Source organism: Cryptomeria japonica, chromosome 10, assembly GCF_030272615.1.
Source record: "Cryptomeria japonica chromosome 10, Sugi_1.0, whole genome shotgun sequence".
In the NCBI taxonomy this organism is placed as follows: domain Eukaryota; kingdom Viridiplantae; phylum Streptophyta; class Pinopsida; order Cupressales; family Cupressaceae; genus Cryptomeria; species Cryptomeria japonica.
In genome coordinates this window covers 393,912,965-393,932,248 of record NC_081414.1, presented here as the reverse complement: position 1 = coordinate 393,932,248, position 19,284 = coordinate 393,912,965, and the positions used below count along the sequence as shown (strand labels likewise).

Genomic DNA, 19,284 nt, shown 5'->3' with positions numbered 1-19,284 from the left:
ACGTTGCCGACCGCCATGGAAGTTGCAGTCACGGCCCATGGGAGTCGCCCGACCTGCACGGGTAGGCTTCCGCTTATCCTCTTTTTTAAAAATAATAATTTAGGTTTAATAATTAAATACTATTAAACAATAGTATAATTAATATTTTTTAGGTTTATTGTTATATTATATAATATTATTAAATACACTTAATTGATGATACACATTTATATATTTATAATATTTATTTATAATGTTTGTATTGTTATTGAATATTATTATTATATAATTTATAATTTTATATTAATAGTTTTTAATTTTATATTATATATTTTTTAATTTTTTAAATTTTTTTTAGGTTTAATAATATATTAATATTATTATTATTTTATACAATATGATTTTACAAAATACACATAATACACATTTATTTATTTATAATATTTATTTATAATGTTTATTTATAAATTTATTACATATGGCGAATTTAATTCGAATTTTATACATTTCGAATTTTTTCCACATCGAACTTCATTCGAATTTCAAAGCTGTCGAACTTCAAATTCGAATTCGAACCTGGTGACTTAGGTCACAACCATTTGAGTGAGTTGAAGAGACATAGTTGCAACCATTTGGTTTACATTCCTTATTCCATTTTGTACTTTGGGTTATAAATACACAACGGAGCTTAGGGAGGGGGGAAGAGAGAAAAGAGGCAATGTAGGTGGGATGCAGAATTTGTAAGAAGAAACAGTTTTGGGAAAGGAGATCAAAATAGTTTCAAATTTTAATATCAAAGGAGCTTCATTACTCTGCAAGATTTGGTGATTACTACTTTATGCTTCTTTTTGTTTATTAGCATAGTCTTGAACCTTTGCTGTGGATGTATAAGTACGAGATATTGCATTCCTTTGAGCATTTTGTGTGCTATTCTTGATTATTAGCATAGACAACAATGTTTCCATAATTGGGAATTACATTTAAAATGTTCACCTTATAGCTCTGTCATTGCTGTTTGTAAGGAATTAGTGTGAGCCAATCTCTTTGGTTAGTAAAGTGCTAATCTAGTCAATTTTATATTTGACACAAGATCATAATAAATTTTAACCTATTGTGACGGTTTTTGCCCTTGTTAAAACCTTGAAAAATCTTTGGTTTTGGTTGTTTTTGTCTTGTAATGAGTTTGATCATGTTGCCATTCTTCCCTCTTTCTGGCTTTCTTTTGATTCCAGAGCAAACCTTTGATGACGAATAAGGAAACCCTAGTTAGTTGACCGATCACACACACCTCCAACTACTACTCTCTGTTTGCATCCTACTATAGTTAAAGGCCCCCCACCTAACTAGAGAAACTATAGGAATCAATCTTTAGTATAGGTCATATGGCTGCCCTATAATTCTTTTGGTTGACCCTATGGAATTTAACAACAATAAAGTCAAGGAGTGGAATTTTGATTCTGGCCTCAACTTTGAAGAACTTATCATATTCTGGAATGTTTTCTTGCTTAACATCCACTTTCTCGATGTCACCTTCTTCTTAGTGCACCTTAGCAATGCCTACCTCTTTCCTTTTGCACCCCAAAATGCTAGCCACATTTTCTTCCGACTTTGGAAATCCCACTAGTCCATCATCTTCTTTTGTCATTCTCACTGTTCTTACCCACTTCCTTGTTTCAATTTTGAGCTCAAAAGGCACTAAGATTTCTTTTGCACTTGATCTAGCCTTGGACATCAACCGATAAGGTCACAAAATCTCAAATTTAGGTTTCATGAACATGCTTTGATACCATTTTATTCATAAATAAGGTTGGCTATACCATACTTCGCCTTTAGCAAATGTATATACCTATGACAAGGAACTCAACACAACCACTAACTTGCACTCAATCACTTAACAAGATTTATCTTAACAATATAGACATGCAAATCATTTGAACAAGTTCTAAACAATCATAAATGCAGAAATAAACAACATATGGATACACAAATTGGACACATTCAGATTTTGATTTGGGTAAACTGACTTTTGGGTAAAAAACTCCAGCTTATGGAGCAACAACCCACTGTTCCACTATGTAAAAGCCAATTACAAATGTACTAGAGTGCCTTCATGACTACAACATGCTTCCAAATGAATTTTGGAGCCTTCTACACAACTGCAACTCGCTCCCAAAGTAACTTAACTGAGCTTTCTACGCAACTACAACTCACTCCCAAAGTCACTTAATGTTAACAACAAGCTTACAATAGTAAAAAGAATACTAAACGCTATCATCCAATGAGAGCCAATCCTCAACCAAACATGGTCAAGTAAGATATGGACTCCCTACAACCTCCCAAGCACGAGAAGTTGAAAGATCAAAGTCCAAACTGAATTTGAAAGGCCAAACGTTCCAAATTATAACTCATTACTTGCATAGAGACACTTTATTGCTTTACCAGCATATGGTTTGCTTCTTTCTGATGTGTTTGCTAGGGTGAATGCCAAGGTCGTGAGTGGCAAATGTGTCTTTGCCACTTGTACAATTAGCAAACTTGTCATTTTTGCCTTTTGGGTACTTTTTGGGTTCGCAACATTGAATGGATGCATTGCAAAGATGTCCAATTCCATCACTGTCCTGCACCAATAATTTCCACATCCCAAGATACTAGTTTGATGGCAAATTCATGTGTTGGGCATTTTGACAATGCTCCAATGAACTAGAAACACCAAGACACCATTGCTCTTGCACGCAACGGAACTGACTTATGGATTAGGAATTTCATCATTTATACATCGGTAGTTAGGATCTGTTAATCAAGTTGTTTTATTTTCTTTTGAGATCCTATTTTACAATTTTACGAAGCTAATGTGATGGGTGATTAGTGACAAATTTTGAGTTGTTGTCATGTGTAGGATGTAGCTTATGTCTGCAGTTTGAATTCTTCATTTCTCTTTAACTATCTTGTATAATCTTAGGGAAACCGTCCTTGGTCTTGCAGAACCAAAAGCATAAAAGATTAACTTGCTGTTGTCAATTGGCCCAAATTTGCTTGCAATTTAATCACAATCCTTTCTCTAAAGTCCAACTTGGCATTCCCTAGAGGTTGGTTGTAGGTAAAATCTCTAGAATTTGTAACATGTTATTTGAAGCATCGACAAAAAAATTGTTTTGTTTTTTGGACTACTTCAACAAATTTCTTTCATTAGCTCCTGGATGTTAATGAATCCATTGTTGGTAGTTTGTCCAGCTGAGGCCCCAAATCTAGTTTGAATTTGATTTTGGTTTGCAGTTTGTCCTAGATGAACACAGGTGAACCTATAATGAATTTGACCAATTCCAATTGAATTAGACAAAATCGTAGGTTTTGGATGTTTTATTAAAATTTAAAAACAACTTTGCTTTTTTAAAAACATTTTTTACATTTTGTGCAATTGTAGAAGGTGACAATGGCATTTGCTACATTTGTGCTCTCATGAAACTCCAATTTAGCTTTTAAATTGTGAGGTATCCAACTACATGGTATAAAAACACCACTGCAATTAATTGATCGATTTATTTTCTTTTCAATTTGACTGCATTCAATTTGTTTCCATCTATTATCAAAGTGATTGGAGAAATATGATTAGAAGAACAATGGAAGACAAATATTTGTCCATGTAAAAATTAGGTCAATGCATTGTGTAATTCCAATTTTTGCCATGAAATAAATGCTCAGTGCTGCCTTTTTTTTTCTTTCTTTGATCTATCTTAGTTTGGGAGTCTATCATTTAATAAATGATGGTCTTGGATTTAATATTTAGTAAAATTATTTTTAGTAAATATTTGAAGTCTTTTTAATAAATATTTGATAATGGGGAATATAAATATTTAAAGGAATATTACGGAATAAGTGCTTGTATTTATTTATCAAGAAAGGGATTTTATAATTGATGCTTCAAGATATGATGGGAATTAGGAGAATAATAATATATATAAATTTTAGATGATCTTTGTACAAACCCAAAATGAACGCAACCCCAAATTTTTTTTCTTCTTAATCCAAGAACCCAAACCAGAACTAGCAATATTTAATAAAACTATATATGTTTCGTCTTGAAGAGAAAACTTGTTTCTAATACATTATTGTTTTTGCTCAATGTCATATTATTTAATTTTCAAACACCCCTATTTAGAATAGAATTTCATTTTTAGTTTGTTTAAAAGTTCATGGTGGAAATTGGTAACTGTAACCAATGGATAAGGCATTAAAATGGTAGGTATTTTAACCTTGTATTATGTCCTTGTGAAAACATTGGACAACGAGGTATAGCCTCTATTTTTCAATTATCAATGAAAGGATGGACCCTACTATACGTAAAACTGATTGTGAATACCTTATTGAAGTAATCTGGCATAAGTGGATCTTGTAGTGTGTTGATTTTGCAGTGTAGAGTCCAAATATCCTTTATTAGCTATGTTTGTTTGTTTTTCTAGTTTTCAAGTTTTTGCATTGTAGATTTAATCTTAGCCATTTTTTACATTTTATGCAGTTTGGGGCCTTGCTAACAAGTGGAATAATTGCATTCTCAGGATCGTAAGTATTTTCTCATAAATTCATATCTTCTTGAAGTATCTATTATTTCTGAAGATTCATTTTAGACTTTCCTCATAAAACTAGATTTGGATATGCACCTACATTAAAATGCATCGGTTTGAGAATGATGAGCCAGATGCATTTTAGTTTTTGTTAAATAGCCTTGATGGACTTGAAGATAAAAATGTTCATGACTTCTTACAAAATGAAATGTTTCAGAGTAACAGAAGGAATATACATCATTATACACTTTTGTGTAACCAATTAAAACATTAGCTGTCTATTTGCTTCCTTCGTCGAATTAAAAACTTTTCTTGTTTTCAGATGTACACAGTATAGTGGAGGCAATAATGTTCCTTGCCTTGCCAATTAAATATTACTGTGGGCTTTGCCTGTTCATTTTACTCATTAAGATTTGAATTAAGCTTTTGTTTTCAACCCAGATAGGTGAAGCAAGATAATGTGCTTGTTTTACTAACTAAATATACCTTTGGGCTTTGCTTGTTCATTCTACTTAAGTGCCATTTTATGCAAGCTCTTAAGAAGAGTACTTATTTTAAATTATCTGAATAGACAAAATCTATTTTGTAGTAGCTTTTTAGGTATTATACCACCTGCATGGTGTAATTAAAGTCTGTGAAATTGTACTTTAGAGAAAATTGAAGAGACAACTATACAAAGCTATGGGACAAATTGAAGTAATATGTTAATCAATCGACCTGTGCAAACAAAACTTTAGTATGGGACAAATTAAAATTTAATTGGCTACAAGGACAATTCAAGCAACAAGATAAGCTTATGAAAGCATTTGAGATTCAAGGATGGTTGAGGTTTTTCTAGAGAAAAAAAATTGACACACTAGTGGTGATGGTGTTTTTAATGCTCAAGATTCTGTGTTTGACCCTAGTTTAGTTTTTTTCTATTGAATTTCAAGATTTTGAAACAGGCAATAGTCAGCAAACTCCAGTATTTCAATTGGTAAGTTCCATTTATCTACTACAACCTCAATTGGATCAATCTATTCATGAACCTTTGTCATATGAAGAGATCGAACACAATATGCCACCTTCTACTCTTAGAGCTGTTAATCCAACTACTCATTCCCAATGGTAGTACCCTAATTTTTGTGTTGGTACCACGCTAATTAGGGGTGATCAATAGAAGGTTTTAAGGATTGTAAGATAAATGCTACTATCATACATGAAACATACAATGAATCTCAAAGACAACAAGTAATGGAATTAGAACATAATCAATCCTTTAACTAATTGCTCACTTAGAATCCTTTTTTGGATCACTTTCAAACAATAATTCTTGACAAGGGAAAACGATTGCAAAACCTACTGGTTAAGAAGTTGCTTCAATCAAAATTGTTTAACCTATGCAAATCACCTAAACCTTTCATTACAAAACAATCAACATCTAAGGAGCCAAATGTGGTAGGAATCTTTGAAGCAAGAAACAGAAAAGTTAAAAAAGACTTCACTAGTGTCAACTCATGTTAATTCTACAAAGTTTTATTGCAAAAAGAAAAAACCAAAACATGCAACTGAGCCTTCACCAACAAATTTAAAATCAAGGCCAGCTAATGGGGCTAAAAGGGTTAATCCTTTAGATGATGCAGCAAAACAGATTGTTTGGTCACCTCCAGAGCGGGATTGGATCAAGGTAAACTTTGACGGGGCTGTGCGAGGGAATCCAGGCCCCTCAGGTTTTGGGTGTGTGGCGAGGAATCATAATGGTCTTGTTTTGGCTAGGTGCAATCAAGGTTTAGGAGTGAGTACTAACAATGAAGCTGAAGCTAATGCTGCTCTACTGGCAATCCAATTGGCAAAAAAGATAGGGGTGGTAAACCTGCACTTGGAAGGAGATTCACAAACAATAGTACAAACTATATTGAAAGGGGAAGCCTACTACTAGAAGATTGACAAAACTATTCAGAGTATCAAATGCCAGCTAATAGGTTTTCAAAAATTCAAGATATCCCATGTGCTAAGAGATGGTAACCAAGAAGCAAATGTTCTAGCTAAAGAGGTAGTTGAACTACAAAATGGTGAAATCAAATGGCATATAAATCACCATTTGTTCAAGTAGTGAGGTAAAAATGGAAAGTCGATTTGGCACTAGTGTTTTTAGAAGGTCGAATATGCCTTATCAAGAATGAGGTGGCATTCGCATTAATGAGGATGAGGCGGATTGCAATTCGATGAGATTTGTTTTAAGGCTCGAGACCAATGGGGACAAGTAAAAATCGATATCGCTCGTGTGAACTCTAGATGTGGGATTGGATGTTGTACTGCAAACTATTGTTTGGGGTAGGCATTAATGGTGATGGCAGCGGTGGTGGATGTTTGATGCAAACCTCTTGTGTTTAAAATTCTAATTTTGTCAGGGAAAATAACCAAGTTTCTTATGAGCTTGAATTTGTAGATTCCACCCAAGTTGGCAAGGACAAGGAGGAGAGCCGTTTACGGTTCATAAATGTTTCGTTGTTGGGTAGTTGATAGTGTGGCTTTCGAGAGAAGCTTTAGCAATTGAGGGGGTGTGTGGGTTGGGTGCTTTCCTTCTGCGTCTTGGTGAAGTTTGGCGAACTGAGTGTGCAAAATCCAAAGAGTGAACGGGTATGGAGGCAAACTTTTCTCTGCAATCCTCTTCTGGGGGCATATCTCGAAAGAAAGATTGACACATTTTCTTATTCGAAGATCGGGACTTCCTCAATCGTGTCAAGATTGTCCTAGGCAATGAGTACATCAATGCCTAATTTTGCTACCGCACAAATGTGGACATTGCCTTTGTGGTTTTAGCTTGGTGCCTTGAATTGGATTCGAGGGATACTATGAATTGGATCATGAACAATTGTGTTAGAATGGAGTGGTGTCGGTGGCTGGAAAGAATCATAGGAATGGCAAGAGACGGTGAGGGTTTTGTTTGCCCTGGTGGTGATTGGCTTCACGTGAGCGAGTTTGCTCCTCTGAGGCCTTTCCTCCTTTGGAGTGCCAATAGCAACAAGGAGGTATGTAGGGCTTCAGCCCAGATAGGCATGAATGGTGTCAAGGCTTATCTCCGGTCTCGAGAAGCACAAAGCATTAGAGAGGAGCTTGCCAAATGAGGGCCACGCAGTGAAAATCTAGTGCAGATAGTGGCAAAATCTCCTATGCGGCGTAAGCGAGGTAGACTAATGGGTTCGACGAAAGTAAATAGGGCACGCCGCATGCTGATTGGGGAGTCTTCAAGCTGTAAGGAGGATGCAGAGAAATGGCCATTTTTCTAGCATAGGTCGAGGTGTAGTGCCCCGCTAAGAACCCCAAAGGAAAACCCATAACAAGGGTGAAACAATTTTTTTTAAAAGTATAAACATAATAAGTGCAATTAAACACAACATGCACGATAACACAATCGGAAGACTTACACCAAAATTCCTTAAGGGTTACCAACGAAGAATTAAAACCAAAAGATAAATTCCACAATTAAGGTTAATCCAATAATCCATCATTAACTCAATGATCACAAGAAGCCATATGCAATAACAAATTACACCATTGAAAGATTGAAAGGATACAATATAATTTTTCAATAAGCATGTACACATAACATAAAGGAAACTAATAAATAACATCCCAATCTAGGATTACATTGTTCTTCCAATACGTGGCTTCTCAATATACATATAAAGATACACTTAACCAATTACAAGGTTACAAAAGATCATGATACAATGACCACATAGGTCTCCAAATAACAATAATCTCCAAAACATGAGCCACGATCCACAGAAACACCTGTGAAGCCAATCCTCGCATGAAGGTACGAACAAGGACATCCGATGGGAAGTGGCACTACCACCCGACCATGTAATTCCCAAAATGGAATCACCCCACCGTGCTAGGAGATAGCTGAGGACCCTCAAGCAAGCAAAAGCCTGACATGGTCGACAAAACAATACGACTCCATGACAGCACCATATGACTCCACAATAATCCAGGTGACTCAATATCACAAATACACAAGTGAAACAACTTCACACACACAAGTGAATCGACATCACAAAAATACAAGTGAAACGACTTCACACACAAGTGAATCGATATCACAAAAATACAAGTGACCCTAAAGAGAGAGTGTCATCACATAGCTTATGATGGTTACCATGGTCGGCCTCCATAGGTCCCGGCTCACTGTCCTGGTAACCTTTCCCGAACCTCTAGCTCCAACTAAGTCCCATGTGGACCCTACCAGCCTTTCGTGAAGACAAGGTGGTCGGTTTGCCATTCCAGGCCTTCTCACTACATTATGAGCCTCAGTACAAGCACTCACCTATGCGCGAGGTACAATATCTTTATTAATGTTATGAACTACCCACCTAATCAATTAATTAGATTATCACTTATTATCTTACTTTCGAAGGGTCATCCTCCCAACCTCTTTGGGCGTAGCCCCCATTCGAAAGCCACTCTCTCAAAGGACACTAAACAAACATGGTCACTCCATGAGGACCCTATGGCGAAGCAGACAGCCATAACACCACTATCCAAAACAAGGGGTCAAAACAAGGACACACTGACTCTTGGTTAACCAAAAGGCAAAGACACTACATGGTTAAGACAATGAAGTCATCATATATCACTTGGTCAAAGGTACCAAATACGCCACCATAGGACGACTGAAACACAAACCAAAAATAACACAATATAACTCTTGCAAGGAAAGCTAATTTCGCTAAGTCCGCACTCAGACAATCTTTGAGAAAATCAGCATCATAGCACTTGCAACATTATTGATTGAAAATTAAATAAAACACTCCTTTACGACATTCACATCTATTCAATTTCCAAATCAATATTCCATCAAGAATGAAATTCACATCAAATATTCAACCGAATAAAACATGAATTCCTAACAAGCATTTAATTCATTTCCAGAATATATCCAAATTTACCAATTTGAATCACTAATTCATGCCTTGATTTCCATTGATAAGTTTATTAAATCACATAATAAAAATCATTTGGAAATTACCATTTATATTTAACAATAAAAACCACTTTAAAAATATTTCATTTAATAAAAATTAAATTCATAGCACATAGGAATTTGTACCGCTAAGGGTACAAGGTCACGCGGGGGTCGAGGCCAACCTGCAGTAGTGCTGCTGTTGAGGCCGCAGACACTACCTGCCGGTAGTACTGCTGCCGACCGGTAGCAGGCCTACCGACTGGTAGCGCTACTGCTGACCAAGAGTGCTGCTACCGACCGGTAGTAGCCGCTACCGATCGGTAGCAGTCCTACTGACTGGTAGTACTGCTACCCATCGGTAACAGTCCTACCGACTGGCAGTACTGCTACCTGCGGGCAGCAGACACTAGCGACCTGCATGGTGGGACTAGCTCGCCACGAGGTAAGGTAAAGTCCACGTTAATAAAAATTCATACTTCCCAAACATTTAAAAACCAAAATGAAACTAAATCGTTTAAACATGAAAACGATTCATTTCCAGATCATTTCACGGGCACACACACACAGTGCCAAGATCCAAAATTCAAAGGGATATTTTCCAATAAGGTAATCGGTGAAATAAACACATAGGAACCCAATAGATAACCAAATCTTGGGCAATTAGATAATAGGAAGCACACAACAAACTAAATCCAATTCATTCTATTCCAAATAGAAGAGGTAAACCAAGAAGTTAATTTCCAGAACAAATAACAAACAACAAATAGAGAAATGATCCATTTCTTTCCTATATGCAAACATATGATATGAGCTTCACAAAATTAACAATAACAGGCATTTCTTCTTCCATTCCAATCATTCCACAAGAATTTACAAGGAGATTTGCATCTTTTCAACACAGGAAGCAACTAAAAATTTCAAAATTAAATTTAAAACAAGAAGAGATCATCCAACCTTGAAGCAAACTAGCAAGCAAAATGATGGAGAATCCTAATCCTTGCAAACCAAATTGAATTCCAGCTCCTCGTTCAGAATGGTTTTCCAAATTTCTCTCCAAAAATTCTGACTCTCATTCCTGTGAATTTCCATAATTATATGGGGAAAATAATTTCAACCTAAACTTTCTAGGTTGAAAGTTTTCTCCACCAATCAGATTAATTTATTTAAAAAGTAAAAAGCAATCAGATTTACTCTTTTCCAAAAACAATAAAATACAAAAGTCAAATGGAAAGGTAAAAAAGAAAGCTTTTAATTTTATTTTCTATTTTCCAAAATACTTTCTTTCAACATAAGCATTTAACATTTAAATGGCTAGGCAATAATTTGTTTCCTTCCACAAAATATATTAATGCAACTTTACACAATGAAATAAGCCATTTAACCATTTAATCTAGCAAATCATTAATTTAATTAAATCAATAATCTCAGAGCATAATAATAACTAATTACGCCAACATAAGATAGCATCATCCATTCAATTAAATAACCATTCAGATGAACGAAAGCAAGCAAAACGAAGAATGATCAAATGACTGACTCACAAATGACCAAATCAAAGTACTATGACTCGCATACCGACCAGACGAGAAAGACAACCGACTGACAACACTCACACGAGTGTAACTGTGGGTCAAGTTAGGGTCCAACAACTATCTCCTCCACTCCCATCGGACATATAAGGCACGCTCAGATCTGTGAAACCAGGTGGAGTCGATACCCCGTACCTACTCGGTACTTGTACATGCAATGTCTTGCACCAAAGAACCACACGTGCATATAGACAAATATTTACATACTTACAGACATGGCACGCACACCGATGAAGGAGAACCGTGACGTTCCCTATCTCACTAGAGTGAGTGAAGGAAAATCATCTCCTCGCATCCCATACACATGCAAACACGCAACACATAAATAACACATCGCACATATAAGGTAAGAGTGTCAGTCCATGATAATGATCCATAAAATAACATTAATCATAAGCACTGAGATACTGCATAAAATCATACAACACAAATCCAGATGAATCCTGAAATAACATCGCATAAAATCTGAATCAATATACAATAATGTTCCACTGAAGTCTATCAAAATCATACAAAAAGAGTCTGATCAAGGAGGGGTACTACATGAGGTGGTGAATGTGAAAGGAAAGGTAGTCAAGGTGGCAAGTTAGGATTAAAGCTTTAGTATAAGTTTTGTTATTGATAATTGTAAATATTCAAACATATTTTGTAAGGGGTTACTTGATAGTTCTTAGTAGGTATGCACTATGCACATACATGGGAAGATTTTGGTTGTTATGTTTCACGATATATCTGCAAACTTCGATTGTAAACTTATTTTGAATCTTAATATAAAGGCCTATTAACCGATAAAAAACAAACAAATATAAAATCAAAAGCATCAAGGGCCTCTCGAGAGGGATGAACCCTTGACAATGGGATTAATAGCATATGCAAAGCTAAGAATACTCTTATGCAATGCATAGCATCCAAAAATCCTACAAATTCAAATCAAAATATCAACCTAGATATCTCTATGGAACATTTTAGCAAAAACTGTTGGATATTTTGCCATCGATGTCAAATGTTGACGATCAAGGTTGTGTAAGTGCTTGTCAAGTTGTTGATTATTCATTAGATTTTCATCAATTGTTCAGTTGAGTTACCTGGCTGAGTGCTTGAGCTACTTGCCTACTTGGTTGAGCTACTTGCCTACTTGCTTGAGCCACTTGCTTGCTTGGTTGAAATGCTTGCTTGCTTGGTCAAGCTACCTGTTTTTTGGTTGAGCTACTTGGTTGTGTGTTTGAGCTTCTTAGGTGTCAGCTTGGGCTAGCTGCTTGTCCACTTCACCTGCCAGCTTGTCTACTTCTGTTTGACACATCATTAGTTGAATATTCTAATATGATGGTCTGATTATTAATACTCATTTTGTGGTTTTTGGGAATTTGAAGTAGTTGTGTTGAACAAATCATGAGGGGCAAGGCATATAGCAAATCGTGGAATTATTTATTGGTAGTGGTATGCGAAGGGTGCCAAAGATAGAGGTACCGTTTTTAATTCTGAACTAATTACAGTCCAGGTAGTCTATGTGGCATTACTATTTCAGCATGGCTTTTTGGTTGATATTACTTTTCAATGGTCCAGGCATCTTTTTGTTTGTTTATTTAGTTTATTTAAGGCATGCGTTACTAGGAGTTGGCATGTATGCAGTTACAAGGCACTTGCTTTTTATTTTTTTGTATGATTCGTTTTTAAAAAAAGAAACCATGTGATAAGTGGTGAGTGGCGGTGTGCAGTTTTAGTGGGCTGCAGAAGCAATATCTTAAAAAGGAAGATACGTGTGCTGCATGGTAGGATATAGTTTGTGCATCTTGGTGGTTTTTTTTTTTGGAATTTGATGAATGTCAAGCTCCATTGTAAGAAGCTCAGATGAAGTGTGATGACAATCATATAAACATACATTGAAGTAATATGCAAAAGGAGTGTGCTAGGAAGCTGGAGACATATAAAATTAATTGGGTAGATAGGTTCTGTGTGCATTAGAGTCCAGCCTTTTGAAGCATTTTTCAGTTTGATTTGCAACTGAGTCAAATCTTATTTATAACAGTTTTTTAGCATTTTTGAGTAATATAGGAGCAATTTTCTTCAAATCAGTGAATAGGTTTTGATGGCAAACCTGTGATCAGACTGTGGAGGTTGAGAAAAGAAAGCATTATGCATTTAAAGAAGAGAAATTCAAAAATCCTAGTTTTTGAGGTTGATGCCTCATTTTTGGTGGAGTAGGTTGCTTCATCATTAGAGTTGGTAGTCTCAATGAGTTGGTGCTCACTTGTGTAATTTGGGTTGGTGCCCATTTTTGTTAATGAAAGCTATTGTATGCTGTGGTTTTTTACTCGAAAGGGTTTTCCACTAGAAATCTGGTGGTTGCATCTTGATGGTTGCTCTCTTTAAGTTTTATGTGGCTTCATGCATTTAAAAGTTAAAAAATCTAATTCTAATTCATTATCCAAAAGGGAGACAACTTTCAAAGCCTCAAAGAAAGGAAAAGATAAGGAACATGTGTTGGAAATAAGCCACACTCGGACCGACGATGGACTGGTCCAAGAGGGGCCAATAGCTTAGTGGTAGAGCACTCCAACAGCGTATGGAAGGTCCTAGGTTCAAGTCCTAGCTGGTCCATGTCTCAACATGGTATCAGAGCCAGGTCTAGGCTAGGAGCCCCGAGCACACGAGAAGTGTGGCTTAAGGGGGGGTGTTGGTGTTGGAAATAAGCCACACCCGGATTGACGATGGACTGGTCTAAGAGGGGCCAGTAGCTCAGTGGTAGAGCACTCCAACTAACATATTGCTGATGCAAGTAAAGCAGCTAACAATCTGTACATTCTTGATGATATCAAGAGTGAAAAATGTTGTTTGAGTCAGCTGGATGAAACTTGACTATGGCACAAGAGGTTGGGACACATGAACTTTGATAGTCTTATTTAGATCAGTGGAAAGAAAGCTGTCAAAGATATGCCACAACTTACTAAACCTTTTGACATGGTGTGTAAAAAGTGTCAACTTGGCAAACAAACAAGGAAGAGCTTCAAGTCAAAGGAGTATTCAAGCACAAAACCTCTTGAGCTGATTCATACTGATTTGTGTGGACTTACAAGAACCACAAGCTTGCAAGGTGAAAAGTATTTTATGCTCTTAATTGATGATTTCTCACGTATGACTTGGATTACATTTTGTAAGGAGAAATTAGAGGCACTTGAGAAGTTTAAGGCTTTTAAAGCCTTGTTGAAAATGAGAAAGTTCTAAAAATTAAATGTTTATGTTTAGACAATGGAGGAGAGTTCACATCTAATGAGTTCATAAACTTTTGTGAGAAACATGGTATAAAGAGACAATACTCAGCTGCTAGAACACCTCAACAAAATGGCGTTGTTGAGAATAGATCAATCCAAGAAATGGCTCGTAGCATGATGAATGAATGTAAGGTGAAAGATGCTTTTTGGAGAGAGACAATCCACACTGTTGTTTATATTTAGAATAGAGCATTGATTAGGGCAAAGCATAACAAAACACCATACGAACTGTGGAAAGGTGTTGATGTGTATTTTGTACACGACCAAACACAGAATAAAATACCTAAAGGTACCTTATCCTCTCTTGATTAAAGTCTCCGAATGCTGAAGATGTCGCGAAAAGGATCAATCGGGATGACTTCAAGGTTCTTTGTTGTAGGATCTCTACGTGTGGATAAGCACCAGTGGTCGTTGTATATGCTGTTTCTTCAAGGGGCCTTACGTACTTTCAGAGAAAGCTTGTCCACATTACTTTCTTTCCAAATGCAGGAACAGGATTCTCCTAACACTAACGGATTTTCAAAAAATGTCAAAAGATAAGGGTTTCTAAGAAGGAATACTTGAACTAATCCTAAGAATGACTCAATGAAGACTGGACTTGATAAGATTCTACCAATTTCAGTATCGCTAAGAAATTACAACTCTATTGGAATTGATGCGATCTTCTAAGGGGATTCAATAGTTTTTCAAATCATCTAGGATATAGATACTATTATAGAGATACATATCAATACTTCCAAGAATGATTGAACTCTTAATCAATCTCAATGTTTCCAGTTGACCACACAAGGCGTCCTTACAATCAGTAAGAAGCTAGTGGTTTGGAATATGAATCTTATCAAAGATCAAGCACGACACTTCGTCCTTCAAACTTAGAACTTAAATGCTATTTCAACTGAGAGTGATTCAAGAAGATAAACAATCATGAAGATAGCCACAAGTATTGCAATAAAACACCATAACTTCAATATTTTATTGATCTCATAACCAAATGGACAGCAATTGTTCAAAATTCTTTCTTCACTACTCAATCTTGCTACAACAATAACTTTCTAACTTTCTTCTCTCTAAGCTCTCTCCTTTTTTTTAACTTCTCTCTCTAACTCTTTAAAAATGAAATGAGTGAGGGTATATATAGCATCCTCAAATACAATGAATGGCCTGGATCAAAAGAAGATCAATGGCTGAGATTTTGACACCTAAACCCTAATTAGGGTTTGTTACAAAAAAAAATCCCCATTTAGATAAACATCACTAATCCATAGCCAATAAAGAATTGGCACAAATATCGAGGAGACATAGACCAATAGGAATTAAGTTGCCACATCATCCTATAACAACTTTTCATCTAGAATTTTGTTACCTTTCCTATGCTCTTTCTTAGCATATTCAATGAATCTGGACACAATTCCTTCAATCTCAGCAATGGGAATCTCAGGAAGATTCTTCATTCGTTCTTCCAAGTGAAGGACTTGATCAAAAGCAGTGAGAAGAGTTGTCTCCCATCCAGGTTTGAGTTCTTTGGTCTTCTCAATTAGGAAAATAGTAGTGTACATTTGATCTCGTTGCTTATCTGCGATGATGTTCTCCTCTTTGCAAAAGATGACCTTGATTCTATCCTCCAACTCTTGGATGTCAACATCTGTCTCGATCTCGATCCGCCTGTCAAGAATGGTACACAATACCTCAAACACTTTGTCTTGAATTGGATGAATGATACCTTCAACTCGGCTGCATCTGGTGTTGACGTCTTCAAAAAGGACCTCCTTCATCTGGAGCAGAGCTGACCACTGTAGGAGGTTATGGGTTCCTCCATCCATTATCTTTTCTTGTGCCAGAATCCGTCTTGGTGTTTCTCTTATCACTTGTAAGACTGGAATGATAACATCTCTAGTGTGAGTGAATGTAGCTACAGTTATCATTAGATTATGGATAATCTCAAGGACCTGGATAGCTCGATGAACTGTCTTCATCATTCTTGTTGCAAATTCAACGACTACCTTGTGGGATTTATCAATCCAAGAACTCATAAGTTGAACCAAGCTCTTCACCCTTTCTGCCTCACCTACTGATTCAAGAGGGAGTGCTTGTAAAGGAGATACTGCTAGATCCTGACGTCTCAAGGGCTGATTAAGATGACTAAAATAGTTCCTCCAAGCACTGACCTCCCTCTCAAGCTTCTTATTCTTTTCCATTTCTTCTTTAAGTTTGTCTTTAAGTGCTTCAAATGAATCAGTTGCCTCTTCCATCGCTTGCTCAGAGGTAAGTGGACCAAGCGCAAATGTTTCTAAGTCATATTCTTCTGCAAGAATCTCATCCTCATATTTGTCCACCACTGGTGTAGCTACCTGCACTTTCTTGGATCCTGTCTCATCTCTAATTACCTTAGACATCTTTGTGGCCTTCTTCTTCTCCATTACCTCATGAGAATTTCCTATAAGGCTTTCCAAGTCAAACACATCTTCTTCCTCTTCAACCACAACTACCCTTGTCAGTCTCTCTTTCAGCCAATCGGGAATGGCAGATCTTGTTTCCCTCACTTGTATTTCTTTAGGTAGTGGTCTATCTTCCCAGAAAGGAGATGTTGCTTCATCATCATTCTTTTCTTCGTATTGCTCATTAGCACAAACTTGGGGAGATTGACTTGATGAATGCTGAGGTGTTTGTCCTTTCTCTTGTTTATCATTTTGTACCATGGATTCCATAGACTCATCAGCTTCATATACTATCTGCCTCTGATCTTCCCCTTGACTCGCCTCCTTTTCATGCCTAGAAGATGTGCTTGGTGGGTGATCAGGATTTGTTTTCTGCTTCTTCTTAGAAGGTTCTCTCTTCTCAGGTCCTTCTTTCCTCTTTGAGCCTTTGGAATGAGAAGTATTCTCATTCACACTTGCTTCTCCTTCTTCTGGTCTTGCCTCCAAAGTGAATGTCATTGGTACATTTTGTTCCTTCAACTTTTGATGCTGTATCCACCCATCTGCGAGTGCAGGATAAAACGGGAGCCATCAAAGCTCTCAAGTCTAAAACCTCGGGCTCATTCCAATCTATCTTCACTTCTTTGTCTTCTTTCTTATAGGATGACTGGAGGTATCTACCATTATCCTGGGCTTGATCGGCTACTCTATAAACTTTGCATCTCCTGATGAGATCTAAGGGTAGCCTGGAATGCATCTTTCTTTTGACCTCTAAATCACCTGAGAGATTCATCCAAAAGTCCTCCACCTGAAACTCATGCTTGTACTTCCTACCGACTGTCTGCTCCATATAACCATGAGGATCAAAATTCTCTCGCGAGGCAAAGGATGTGAATGAGTATAAAGATAATTCCTTCTCTGCATCTTCTGCGGCTTGAGTATTAGGACACACCTCAACTGAGTTCCCTAGTATGATGGGCACGAGAATCCCATTTCCATGCTTGTGTCTGGATGCCTTCGCATAAGCTGCCAACTGTCTAGTCACCTCAAGTAGTACTATCCTGTCTGTTGGATATCTTGGCAACATGTAGGGAGGTGAAGGACACCCATGAACTCTGATGTATGTGAACTTTTGAAACTGGATGAACCATGCGCCATACTTCTTCACAAGCTCTTGTGCATCCAGAGACAGTCGATTGTGAATTCCACCTTGCAATATCCTAGTAATGTTCATCGTGAAGGTGTCATTGACTAACTTGTAGTCACTTCTAGGCGGATGATGCAGATGAACATAAGAATCACAAACTCTTATTTCTCCGGGTCCTCTTCCAATCACTCCTCTGTGAGGTAGCCCTGCATGCTCGAAACTCCTGATCAAGGCATATATAACATATGAGCTCATGTGGAATGATTTGGTGGGTCTTAGCCTTGTCAACTGTACGCCCAGACAATTGCTAATGATTTTGGCCCAATGGAGCATTCCTTTTCCTTGGACTATCACTTGTATGAAGAAGAACATCCACTTGTCGAAGAAGAAGGCTTGAGAAGCACCTGTAACTCGATTGAGCAAAGTTATCAAGTCTCTGTATTCCTCCTGGAAGTCAATCCTATGCGATGTATTGGGAATCTTGTTCAGGCAAGGCCCACTTTTGAGCAACCAATTCTTATTGATGAAGTTCAAACAAGACTCAGGATCATCTTCATAGGTCGACCTTGCTCCTTCCAAGCTCTTGTAGATCATGTCTTTATGGTCCGGAAGATGAAGAGCTTCGCCTATAGCTTCCTCTGAAAGGTAGGCTAAGATGTTCCCGTCTTTGGTTACGATCGTCCTTGACTGTGAGTCATAGTGGCGGGCACACTCGATCATCAGCTCATGACACTTGACTGCGGGAGGGAAACCTGCAGCCTTGATGATGCCACTCTCAATTATCCTCCTTGCAACAGGTGATGGCTTGCCAATGTAGGGGACCTCTCGAAACTTCTTCACATTGAAGTTTCCTAAGTTGGTGTCTCCGATATTACTCCACTTGGACACGATCCTGGTCTCCAATTCGTCGCTCCTTTGATCTTCCTTGATGAGAGCCTGCCGACTAGTAGATCCTCAGGCTTTGGGGGTCGTCATTTGATGCCTACACAAAAATTTAAAATTAGTCTTTAAGCATCATACCTTAAAGCATAGAATTTAAGACCCTCCAAGGGAATAATTCAAAACATTAATTTGAAAAGGACATGATTCCTCAAATTAATTATGGAAATTGGATTTTCAAGACTTAGACTTTAAAAAAATGCTATGAAAATCAAAACAAGTCTTGAATAAGAGCTTCAAAAAGGATTCTTCATACCTTCCTCTTGAATGCTTAACTATGAACCTTGGAAAATGGAAGAAAGAAGATCAGATTTTGCTGGACAAAAAATGAATTTCTGGCCCTCCTTGGATGAATTATGTCTTAATTAGCCTTCAAAAGAACTTAACCTTCGCTAGCCTCCAACACTTAGCAAAAATTCGCCTCCAATCTGCTAGAA

General features: G+C 37.1%; 1 protein-coding gene across 1 annotated transcript in view; it reads left to right on the top strand.

Moving 5' to 3' along the window:
- Window positions 1-19,284, top strand: part of LOC131038565 (uncharacterized) — a 108,412-nt gene that overhangs the window by 77,316 nt on the left and 11,812 nt on the right. Inside the window, exon 4 of the mRNA XM_057971048.2 lies at window positions 4,493-4,536. Within this exon, the coding sequence (XP_057827031.1) occupies window positions 4,493-4,536 (44 nt within the window). The remainder of the gene's footprint in view (window positions 1-4,492; window positions 4,537-19,284) is intronic.